The following is a 12,604-nucleotide window of genomic DNA, read 5'->3' as shown; positions in this document are numbered from 1 at the left end:
GAAAATAATTTTTCAAATACTCCCCCCCCCCTTTTTTTTTTTTTTTTTTTTAGTTAGGAAGCTCTGTAGTTTATCAGAGAGAGATGACTAATGTCATTACATTCTGTTACATATTAACCCTAAGGCTCAGTCTGACAAGCACGAAAGGGCACAAGAGGATATCTCTGTCCTTAACTCCTGGGTCATTTTTCTTCTCAACTCATTGCTCTTTATGTCAGATGCAAACTAGATGTGATGACCAATGTCTTGCCACTGAGCTTTTGTACTCTGCTGGCTATTTTTAACCTGGTTTCTCAGTGTGGCCTTTCACCGGCAGCTGAGCCAGCATCTTTTAGCTCTTCTGGTCTTACACAGTTTAGTAATGCCAGGATTATTTAGTGCTGTTCTGGGCCTTTGAACTTATGATCTACAGCAACAGTGTGAGCTGTGTACAAATTGTTTGCAATACTTTTACCAATATGCTGATGAAAAACTCATTTTCAGGAGCTGGTATAGGACACATGCAAAAGTGAGAGAAGTTGTAAGCTGTTCATAGACAGAGTGGCGAAGGGGGGGGGATTAATCCGCATTAGAGAATCCCCACTCTTTGCCCTTGAGATGCACAATGGGAAAGCAATATTGTCCAGATTGGAAGAAGGGGGAATATTCCCAAGAAAAAAAAGACAGGGATCTAGTTTCAGATGGCTGACAAAAATGGTGCATAGAACACATGTTCAAGCAAGGAAAATCTTTCCCAGCAAACATGAAGTCCTGTCATGCCCACACCTTTGACTGAACAAATTTAGTCAGAACTATGTATCTCCCTTGAACTGAGATGGCATACAAACATGAAGCATACTAGGAAAATGAAAGCCATGGAATGTGTAGAATAAAATGTAGATGGAAGGCATAACTAGATAATTGGAAATGGAAGGTGGAAGGAAACAGGAAGAGGCAGGGACAAGATATTGAACATGGTAGATAGCAGAATGTTGGTAAGGCTGGGAAGAGTGTGGGGCTAAGGCTGAAGGAGAATTATATGCTAACAGATAGTATGCCTAACCCTATTTGCAGTTGGGAACTATTCTGTGTCTTCATACTCAGTTCTGGCAGCAGCCTTTTGTCCTGAGTACAGATTGCACATCAGAATGATCAAATGTTGTGGTCTTCTGATTTCTTTGAGAGCATTCCATAGTTTTTCATGGTCTATGCAGTCAGAAGCTTTACTTCAGTTAGAGGCAACTTGTATCTCAAGAGGAGCATCTCATTTTGTCTTGCTAATGGCACTTAGTTTTTTATTATTATTATTTTCTGGAGTACTCACATGGCTATTAGGAGGAGAGACCTGCTTGCATGAATTTCCCTTCAGTACCATCTGAACTGAAAATAGCCACATGTTGACAAAATGCAGGCTTGTGACAAACATCATTATATTTCCCCCCTCCTGTATTGAAATTTATAAAGTTATGTTGTCATCTTATAATAGTGTTTCAAAATACTATGAACATTGGCTGTTGTCCCTTGCATTCACAGTCATCTGTCCAATTCTGTTTAATGGAACAAACATAGAGATGGACTTGGGGATCTGTGTCATCTAGAGCCTAAACCTTATAAAAACAGAAGAGAATGGAACAAAATGGTACTGGCAACAGTCCTGAAATATTGGCTGTTATCTCACCAAAGAACTGGTAGTACAGTATTTATTATGAATTGCTACTTCATTTGAGGTTACCAATTCTGTCTTTCTGCCTGGTGCTTGAAGACCCAATTCACAAGCTTCTAAAATGGGGCATTGATTTCTGTAAAGAAACTGGAGGGCATGTACTGAAGAACTGAATATAATCTTAGTTCAGATTTTGAATCTAATTAAAGCTCTGCTATTTATTCATTGTCCTACAGTTTGTTTTTTGACATGCAAAGTATGAATGGATCAGTACTACGAAAAATCAGTATAGGTTTACTACATCAGTGCTTTCTTTAACTCATTTAATTTGTTAATTTCTTTTTAAAATTGCCTCAGTTGATGCCTGTTCTTGCATAAATATTTTTCAGTGACAAGGACTTGTCATCCTAAACAAATTACTCATATCCCCAGCCTCAGAAACCTGAAAAATGCACAGTGGAACAAGGAACAAATGAACCGTTTTATAATCTAAATGATGACATTTATGATGCATCATGAGATAAAAAATTTAACTTTGGTATGTGAATCCTCTAATATAATTGTAAAGCAGAAGTTCATTCTTAGAACATGTAATGCCCTTTTAGCAGACCATTTTTCTGCTCCCATTGGGTAGCACCTAATGTTTGGAGGTGTGTACTTCTCTACAAATAAACTAGATGAACATGTGCCCACCTGCTTACTTGCATAGTGAATATTAAAATTCTGGAGGAGAAGGAAGATCAGGGTGCAACTGGATTCCAGATGGTCATCACTGGTTTCTTGCATGTTGCACAATTATGCTGCTATGATTCCGATTTAAGTGTCATGTTTCCATCCTATGGATTCTTGCAATTTCTAGTTTCATGACTTATTTAGAATTCTTGCTAAACAACTATAGTACCTCTCCAAACTTCAAGTTCCAGGACTCCTTAGGGTAGAGGCACTGCAGTAAAAGTGATATCCAACTGTCATTATTGTGTAGTGTAAAATGTCCCTATTTACCTTGTATATAGACACTGTAATTAGTTTTGGAAATTACTTGTTTAGATGGGGCTTTCCTAGCCTGGCCCCTTCTAGATGTGCTGCACTGTAATTCTCACCATTCCAAATTCAGCATAAGCAATGGCCATATTTGCTGGTGATGATTAGAATTACTGTATAATCCAAAATATTTGGAGAACACCTGTTTGGGGGAAGCTATTTGAGAAGAAAGGAACACAATTCTCCTTTCTTCTTCTACGGCTCCTTTTTGCTTCTTATTGTGGCCCTTGAACCATCAGTGGCAACCAAACTTAGTATGGCTTGGAAATAAAGGGGTTAACTTGCTCTCTTTGTTGGTCCTAAGTCTACCTTGCAGAATAGAACATCCCCCATAATATATAACTATATTACCTGCTGAAAACTGCAAGCCCAGATTTAGAATCATAGGGACAATGGGACAGAGCAGAGTACAACACTTATGTGTCATGGACAGTGTGGTATTGTGGTAAATAATTTCCTGCCCATCAGAAATTATTGTCTCACTCACAAAAATATATAGTGAGGTTCAGTTTCTTTACCTGGCTTTGTATTTATTGTTGTGTGCCTTTTAGTCATTTTGAGCAACCCCAAGGCTATCACAGGGTTTTCTTTGCCATTTTTTTTATCACAGGGTTTGCCTTTGCCTTCCTCTAAGGCTAAGAGAGTATGATTTGGGTATCCATGGCCGAGTGGGAATTCGAACCCAGGTCTCCAGAAACATAGTCCAATGCTCAAGCCACTATACTATGCTGAATCTGCTTTGTATGCAGTAAAAATTTGACAAGGAAACATAATAGTTAAAAAGTGTTCCAGTATCCTGACATTTTTCATTCCCCTCCCTCATTTTTACCTCCTACTACTGTGGTCAATATTATTGATTCAGCTCTGCCAGTGGATTTGCTTAACTACTCTGAGGATCAGAAAATCATATTCATAACTGAATGCTTTGCAGAATGCATTTATTCTGCTATCTACATCCAAGAGTCTATGAATAGTACATGTCTTTGGTCATTTCAAATGCTTTCAGTATTGTTTGGTATTTCTATTGTGCACTGAACATTCTTTATTGAAATCCCTATACGTAATTGCTGAGCCCCCCCCCCCCAATATTTCCTAGTTGAGCATTGTACTACTGCGTCAAGGAATTAAGAAGTTGCTATTAATCAGAATTCTTGAGCAATCTCTTTTTTTTTCTAAAATTGACATTTCCTCTTCATCAGTATAAACAATGTCAGTCTAAGAAAAGCAGTCTGAGGAATAAATGTGGAGATAGGAAGATGAAGAAAATAGACAATACTGAGTTAGATAGACAAATAATCTGTCCTGATGCCATGCAGCTTCCTATGTTCCAATACAAAGCCATTACATGAGTAACCTTGCATGTTCATCTTGTGCACATTCTCATGTAAACTCTTCCTAAACACACAATTGGAAGTGTAACTAATTAATTAAATTTGGTGGCACTTTAAATTTTCCAATTCCCTTTAGAAGCCTTTATTCAAAATTGAGACTGGTGCAGCATATCTATTTTCTTTGTGTTTCATTAGTATATGTAAGGCTCCATTTTCAAACACTTCATAATATTGTTCTGTTGAGCTTTACGTTACTGCTTTGTATATTCACTTTTCATCTTCACTGTGGTGAATATAATTGCAGTTTTTACCTGGCAGAAATATCTTGGCGTCACCAAAATGAGCACAAGTCCATGCAGGAATACAAAATGAAATCTGAAAACATGAATGAAAAATAGTGAACCTGTTCTTTTGCCAACCTGCAGAAATGATCAACTGTGTCATTCAGTCCAAATCCTTTGATCAACAATGAGAAAATAGGGAGACATTCCAAAAGTCGAAAAAGGAATTCCTTTGTAGTCACTTGACTTTCTGCCAATATCTTTACCCAAAAGCTTCCAAGAAAGAAAGTTCCCCTTTAAAACAAGGTGCAGCCTTCCCCACAGTGACTTGGGTTTCATTGACCCTCCAGAAAGCACAAACAGGGAAATGGTGGAAGTCACCCAAGAGAGATCAGGCAGGGATGACCTGGTGCAGTGGAGAAAGGATAGCAATAGCAAGTGCAAGGATGGAGAAAGTGACTGCTAGTCGCACAAATTCTCCAACAGAGGTGTCCCACTGAGAGACAGAGAAATCAAAGAGGAAGCAAAGAGGATAAAGAAATGCATATATTTGCAATTAGAGACAGAAAGGGAAGTAATGATCCTGGCAGAGAGAAATGAGTGAATATGGTGTATCAACCTTGTGTGCTGGGACGACAGGATAAGAAAGAGTGTTTGGTGAGGATAATCCTGAATGAGAGAAAGAACTGTGGACTCAAGGAATACATTTCTGTTTTAGGGTTCAGCCCCCATCTCGGCTATGTTTTTAGGTTCTTGGGCAAATTGCTTGTCTTTCAGCTTTCACAAGTTTGTTCTTCTGTGAAATAAGTATGTTTTGACAGATTGCATGAACTCATAGCCACCATTTTGTGACTAGGCATTCATTATGGCAGCCATTTTGTGTTGGGAAATGTAAGAGGTAGTACTGGATCTCTTAAGCAGAGGAATTAAATTGTCAAGGCAGAAGCTGGACAACAGCCAATCCCATGCCCACCCTTACAGACACAAGATTTGGCAATATTTCAGAGTAGTATTACTTATAGATTACTTGTGCATAATGAAATACATGGTGTAATGGAGGAAAGAGAAAGACACAGAAAAATGACTGCAAAAAAAGAGAGGGTTGTGATATAATAAACAATAAGTCTGTAAACATGCAAACTGGCATTAGTGAGAATATGCATGTAAAGGCTGCTAACTCTAACAGATTCTGGGGAAAGTAGTGTGAACCACTGGTGATCTTAGCCATCATCTGCAATATGAAGATAACAGTACCACTCTACCTTATAGGATTGATCTAATGTCTACAAGATAACATCTCTGAAACGTATCAAGCACTTTTAAATGCTATATATGATGATGAAGTTGATGTTGATGATGTTAAAAGATTTTCGCTTATTTGAGGTTCAGTTTTAGCTAAAGACCAGCAAATGATCTTTTGCTAAAAAGCATTGTTCTGAAGACATTAAGCAATATATTCACCTTCACTTCTTTTTCATTATATTCCAGCTGGACAGCTCAGCCAGTCTGCCCACTTTGCCCTCCAGCTCCCGTATAATGTGTTAGGCTTGGGACGCAGTGCTAATTTCCTTGATCACTTGTATGTCGGCATTCCTCGTCCACTGGGAGAAACGGTATGTCAAAACCCTTATTTACTGGAAACTGCTGATTTTTTTTTTACAGGAGTGCATTGTTTGAATTCAGATTGAACTCTTCTCAAAAGAGTAGTATGATGACAACATGTTGGCTGGGCTTTCAGCCTGAGAATGACATTTTCAGTGCTGACTGTCAAGCTAAAATGGTTGTGTGAATAAACCCAATGGAATTTGGTGAACTTTTTTCCTGCGAGTTTCGTTGAGTACCTGCAAAAATGGCATCCTCCTTATTCATTTAGTTAAGTCCTTACAACTGTTTCTTTGAGGGTGGAGGGGGGAGACAAAATAAAGCTTTTTGGAAATGTCATGCCAACTAGTTTTTTGAGAACATTAAGATTTTACTTTAGTTGGATCATTTATCAGTCTCATTAAGACTAAGATGTGAAAATTAGAATGAACTTGCAGAACATTCCCCAAGTGCTTTTGTTTCTTCTCTTTCAGTCTGTAAGAAAACAGGAGTGGACAGCCATCATCCCAAATTCCCAGCTTATAGTCATTCCATATCCTCACTATCTCCCTCGAAGGTAAGTCCAGGCAGATTATATCCAACCTGATCAGTTGTAATGTTTTTTAAGGGAATAAATTTTAGGCCATGATGCAGTGTTAGGTAATGTCCTTCTCTTGCAGAACTCCTAGTGAAAATACAGTATGGACAAAAATACTCAAAATACATTCCCTGTACTATTCAATCATTTGCTGGTAACTAGCTTGCACTAAATTGCAAAGAATTAGCCAGATGGAACTGTTGTATATTGTGCACTTTGCTAGATGTCCTAGAGTTGAAACTATGAATCTATAAATACAAAGAAAAGCCACTTGGGTTTGATGGGGCAAAGTTTGTATTGTAATATAGGCAGGGATTTTTATGTGGACATGTGAAAAGAGAGCCTTTGGCAACGGTTGGTTTAACTGCTTTCATCTCCCCAAAGAAGCAAGCCTAGCAGAGGAGTCTTGCTGACATTGGCCTGAAGTGCTAAGAATGTAGAAGACACAGAGGAAAGAAGAGGAAAACTAGTTTGTGCATGGAAACTAAGAGTTAGATAGCTAAAGACTGTAGAAAATAGGAAGACTTGAGAAATTAGAGTTAAAAAAAGAAAGTAGGAGGACTTTAGAAGAGCAGATGGTTAATTCTGAGAGGGTATTATTATTATTATTATTATCATCATTATCATTATTGGCAGGGAAGAGCTATAGAATGAGGAAGGCCACATGGTAAGTAAGGAACTATCTGAATAAGAAGTAGACATTAACCTTTGTTTGTTTGTTTGTTTATGGTATTTATACCCTGCCCTTCAGCCCTAAAGGCTATCAGAGCGGCTTACAATTATTATTTTTAATTAGATGGTTCTCTGCCCTCAGGTTTACAATCTAAAAGATTGAGCTAAACTAACCAAATATTGACTGCAGACCTCTAAAAACAAGTAGGCAAGCCCTTTTGGGTGGAAATTGTGCAAAAGCAGACTTGCAAGATATATTTTCTGAAGGATGGGTTAGCTGAGAATTACTTTTATTTATTATTTTAAAAAAATAATTGGATTTAACCATAGATCTATAACTCCATAAAATGTTTCTCAGTGAAATGTCTACAGTATTTTTCCCTATCAAGTAGCAAACATACTGGTAATTGTGAGGACAATGGGGTCACGAAAAGTTTTGGTTTAATCAAATATACATTTTCTGTATCTAGTGATGTGCAGAAAGATTTCTATTCAGCTTTCCAGGGCATAGTGTGTGTTGCCATGGATCTCTGAATTCTCTTATAATTAGGGGCAAGAAGGACAAGCTGCAAAGGACAACTTTCACATTGCAGTGCGCATGGAATAAAAGTCCGTTTGTATAAAAGTAATTGGCGTCAGCCATTTTTCATGTTGGGTCTTTAAAGAAAATTATACGCCTCTTTTCTAATTTGTTCCTAGCAAACTATCACAGAAAGAGAACAACTCTATATTTTATGTTTAAAAACCGAATTTGAAGAGTGTAGTTTTGTAAATTTTTGAATTACAGCGTGGCTGTCCGATGGGAAGGACTTTTTGTCTGAATAATATATAGCCTGAAGTATAACTGCTATTCACCAGGTGACCTGTGACAAGTGAGGGCTGCCTTCGCTTAAAAGAGAACACTTAAAATAGTGTTCTCTTTGAAGGCACATTTAAGCAGTATAGATAAATATTCACCAAGTGAACAAGCAAAAGATTTTACAAGCCAATACCTCTTGCACTTATTTAGAAAGCTGGTAAATTAAAACTTCATGTTCACTAGGATAATAAATGTAGGTTTGTCCCCTCTTTCTTTTCAGAATAGGGAAATCAGTCGAATTACATTCAGTTTACATCTTTATAATGGTGATACATGTGGGGAGTGCAACATTGATTCTTATACACATACAATATCTCTGTTTGACAGATCAAACAATAAAAATCAAGTGGCTTTTAAAACTAAAACTGTAGGGGATCCCATGATGTGAGCTATTTCTGACTTATGATGATCTGAAGGCAAACCTATCATGGAATTTTCTTTGCAGAATTTGTTCAGATGCCGTTTGCTATTGCCTTTCTCTGAGGCTGAGAGAGTATGCTTTGCCCAAGGCCACCCAGTGGGTTTCCATTGCCGGGGGGGGGGGGATTTGAACCCTGATCTCCCGTATCTTAGTCCAGCACTCAGACCACTATATTGTGCTGGCTTTAAGGGAATCTCTACCCTTGCTTCAATTAGTCAGATTACATGATTATTGGGATTACTGGTTTATCCTCTTCTGTAGATCACTGAGTTAAAAAGCACTGTAAGTTCTTAAGATAACCCAAAGAAGCTTTTCTTAAGAAATCACAAGACACTGTCCTTTTTATTCCAGAAGTTTCAGAACACAAACAGAACAGAAACTGCTACACACACGTGCGTGCGCACATGCATACATATGGGAATGCACACACATACACATAAACCTCCCCCTGATCTCCCTGCATTTTAAAGAATCTTTTCAACTCCCTTTTCACAAAAGTAGCAAGAGAACCGCAAATAAGCCAGAGTGATGGTATTGTTGTGGCTCTCCCCCCCCAAAGTGTTTGCTCTGGAATAAATTGGCAAATATTAATCCAGTTCTGTTCTGTTGGCAGAACTGATTCCTTTTGTAAGAATGCATGCTAAAATGGAAGAAGCTTACCTAACAGAACAAATTCCCTATCATTGCTATCAGCTGTACAGATGATGGAGACAAAATGATCTGTCACTTGTAGGAAAGCAGAATGAAACTTTTGCTTTTCGTGGAGTAGTGAGCATCGCTCAACATCAGGTGGGGCTTACAAAAATGAGGCTGAGGAGTAATTTACATGTTGAAAATGTTGATGGCTTCAGTGATGTTCAAGCAAGCTGGCTGCTCTGTAATTTAATCATGTTTCCATACAAGTGAAAGGTGCATGGTTACCAACTTGGATTGAACCTGCTTCTGCTACACAGTTGTGTAAAAATTGAAGGGTGAATAAAACATTGCTGTCTCCCAAGAATGGCACAACTCCAGGGGCAGCTTGGCAGAATATCTTCCTCTCTTCAAGGAGGTGATGTATATTTAACTCCCTTACATGCACCTGTGGGAGCACTCCCATGCAGTAAAAAGCATTATGTGAGCTGCAGCTTAAGATAGCTGAACTCATAAAATGAGGTATATTTTAAGACTAGTGAAATAAAACCCAAGCAGTTTCAAACTTAAGAACTGAATCGAATAGTTTGCAGCATCAGAACAGAATTATGGCTCCCAGATCTGGCACTGAGACCCTGGGCTGCTTCAACTGCTGCAGCAATTGTATGCACTGCTGCTCTGGGTCTGAGCTAGAATAAAGCCTTTCCCATTATAAGCAGAAAACCTGTGGAAACTTCATTTAAAGGAGGGATTAAAATTTCTGGTCTAGCCCGAAGATCCTTTTGGCAACATCCAAACTAGCTAGTAGCACTAATGAATGGCACAAGAGGACAGTGCTGGTCTTACCTCTTCACAAGACGTGTCAAGTGCTACAAGGCTCAAATGAGGCTAGTTCTCTGCTCACTGCACCAGCTGGGTGAAGAATTTAAGAAAAGCCTTCCTAGATCAGACTTAACCAGTCCAGCATTTGATTCCCACCACAGCCAACCAAGTGTCTCCAGAAAACCCACAGGCAGGGCACAAGTGCAGTAGAGCACCCTCTCAAATGTATTTCACAGCATGTGTTAAGAAGCATGTGGCTTCCAATATATAGGTGATTTATAACGCTCGTGATTAAATGGCCATTGAAAGGCTGCTGTTTGGGGGAGAAAAGTGTAGCTAGTCTATGCAAGTCAGCTCTCATCAGTCTGGAATCCTCTTGGTTACTGCCTTAAGTTTGTGTTTTGTGGTCTGATTATGAAGGGAAAAAAGCTGCCAATTTCCAAGCTAACCCATTTTGTGGAGGCATCATCCTTGATCAGTTGCACAATTTGGCTTAATTGGAAGGCATGAAAGTAAAGTTCAATATCTGGGCTCACCAGTCCACCACAGGCAGAAGCAGTGTGTCTGATGTGTTTAGAGAACCTAGGTCTTTTTTAATTAAAAATAAATAAGTTAATTGTGGACTGTCATTTTGCAAACCTGGAAGTGAAGGGGGCCAATGGAATATTTTGGAACAAGAAAAACAGGCGGGGAAGCAAAACATTTTGACTTGCCCAGGATGGAAAGTTTAAGTGTTTTCCATATTTTCAGTTTTTGTGTCATCCAGTTGGTGAATGGATGGTAATTCCTGGATATAAGTTGTTGAGTGTCTTTAGCTATGATTATTCCTAGATAGGTATAATGTGATGGATGGATATGTAAGTTCGTGAGGGATTGCCAATGTTGCTGCTGTTGGTGGGAGGTGTTCAGAGTCATCATGGCAGATTTATCAAAGTTAATTCGGAAACCTGAGAATTTACCAAACACTTCAAATTCCTCTTTCAGCGAGGGGAATGATGTTTGGTCAAAAAAAAAAAAAAAAAATCAGCACATCACCTGCATAAAGAGCAGTCTTATAATGCTGGCCATTAATACTGAGACCAGTTATACTGGTTTTGGATCTGATAGGGTTTGCTAGGGGTTCAATCATTAGGGTAAATAAAATTCAACAGTAATCCAGTTTAAGCTTGGCTAAGTCCAGATACTTTTAAGCATCATGAGAGAGAATGTTACAATAACATCTCATTTAGTCAATGCAATGCAGTGAGCTGTGAGATTGCTCTTTTTAATTAGCATCAAGTATACTCTAGTGCTGGTATTTTAGGAGAGTAAGAAGAACAGTTTTTCTTACAAACAAAAAATTATTTACTCATTAATCTTTTACTTTATTCCTGGTGTTTTCTGAGCAAATGATGTCTCAAATTTATGTACCTTATAAAGCATACATTGATTGTAGTTAGTCTGTTTCAAGATTGATTGATTACGGAAGCTGACCTTGGTGGTCAATAGGACATTATTATAATTATAAAACAAAGCCATTCTTGCTTTGTTACAAAGATCATGACTTTATTAGCCTTTGAAATATACCGGCAGCATTCAATACATGCTGTATATAATGCAATCATATCACAATTAAGATAAATTATGCAAAAAGGGGGGGTACAGTCTGCTGTTTATTCCAAGGTAATGATATCAATGAGACCCTAGTAACAATTTTTGGGGGGTCAAGTGATTGACAAAATAGGAATTTGGAAACCTGTAAATCTCATTTCCACTCTCCTGGTAGTCTTAATTCAAAATCTGTAAATATGCCTCTGACTTTCCATGAACATCCTTCAATTTAGTACCCTTGTCCTTGAAATTATCTCTGTCCATTGCAGAGAGGATGAGAACTGTTTCTTTTTAAATGATTTTAAAAATTGGCATGCCTTGAAATACCAGGCAGCTTGGGGCAGCTGAAAGAATGTCAGTTCAAATGACTTCTCAAGCCTAGGGGTAATTAATCACCAAATTTGGATGTCAAAGTAATCTAGAATTGATGAGGATTCTGGTTTAACAGTTCATTTTAGGAAGCAAGAGCAAAGCCCTAGGAGAGGAACAGACCAGAAATCCTGGTTCAGATATAATCATGAACAGGCAAGGAACGACATTCTCTGGTTTATTTATTTGTTCTTGCTGGTAGGAGTATTCAATTTGGATTGAGCATGTACACTAATGCTCATTCAGCCAGAATTCTCAAAAGTTCTTTCGTATTAACATGACATGTGAATGTGGCTGCGCTTTCTCTTGCAATTGAAATGGTGAAGGGCCTTGAAACCATGCCCTATGAGGAATGACTTAGGGAGCTGGGGATGTTTAGCCTAGAGAACCAGAAGGTTAAGAGGTGATATGATAGCCCTGTTTAAATATTTGAAGGGATGTCATATTGAGGAGGGGGCAAGCTTGTTTTCTGCTGCTCCAGAGACTAGGACCCGGAGCAATGGATGCAAGCTGCAGGAAAAGAGATTCCACCTCAACATTAGGAGGAACATCCTGACAGTAAGGACTGTTCGACAGTCGAACACACTCCTCTCTCGGAGTGTAGTGGAGTCTCCTTCCTTGGAGGTCTTTAAACAGAGGCTGGATGGCCATCTATCAGGGATGCTTTGATTGAGAGTTCCTACATGGCAGAATGGGGTTGGACTGGATGGCCCTTGTGGTCTCTTCCAACTCTACAATTCTATGATTCTATGAATTTAGACATC

At 38.6% G+C, this 12,604-nt stretch overlaps 1 protein-coding gene across 1 annotated transcript in view; it reads left to right on the top strand.

Annotated features, from left to right (window-relative positions):
- Positions 1 to 12,604, top strand: part of ITFG1 (integrin alpha FG-GAP repeat containing 1) — an 84,634-nt gene that overhangs the window by 64,290 nt on the left and 7,740 nt on the right. Inside the window, exons 13-14 of the mRNA XM_042437666.1 lie at positions 5,784 to 5,908; positions 6,371 to 6,453. Coding sequence (XP_042293600.1) covers positions 5,784 to 5,908; positions 6,371 to 6,453 — 208 coding nt within the window. The remainder of the gene's footprint in view (positions 1 to 5,783; positions 5,909 to 6,370; positions 6,454 to 12,604) is intronic.

The sequence above is a fragment of the Sceloporus undulatus genome, chromosome 8 (genome assembly GCF_019175285.1).
Source record: "Sceloporus undulatus isolate JIND9_A2432 ecotype Alabama chromosome 8, SceUnd_v1.1, whole genome shotgun sequence".
Lineage (NCBI taxonomy): Eukaryota > Metazoa > Chordata > Lepidosauria > Squamata > Phrynosomatidae > Sceloporus > Sceloporus undulatus.
This window is presented reverse-complemented; position numbering and strand designations above follow the sequence as displayed.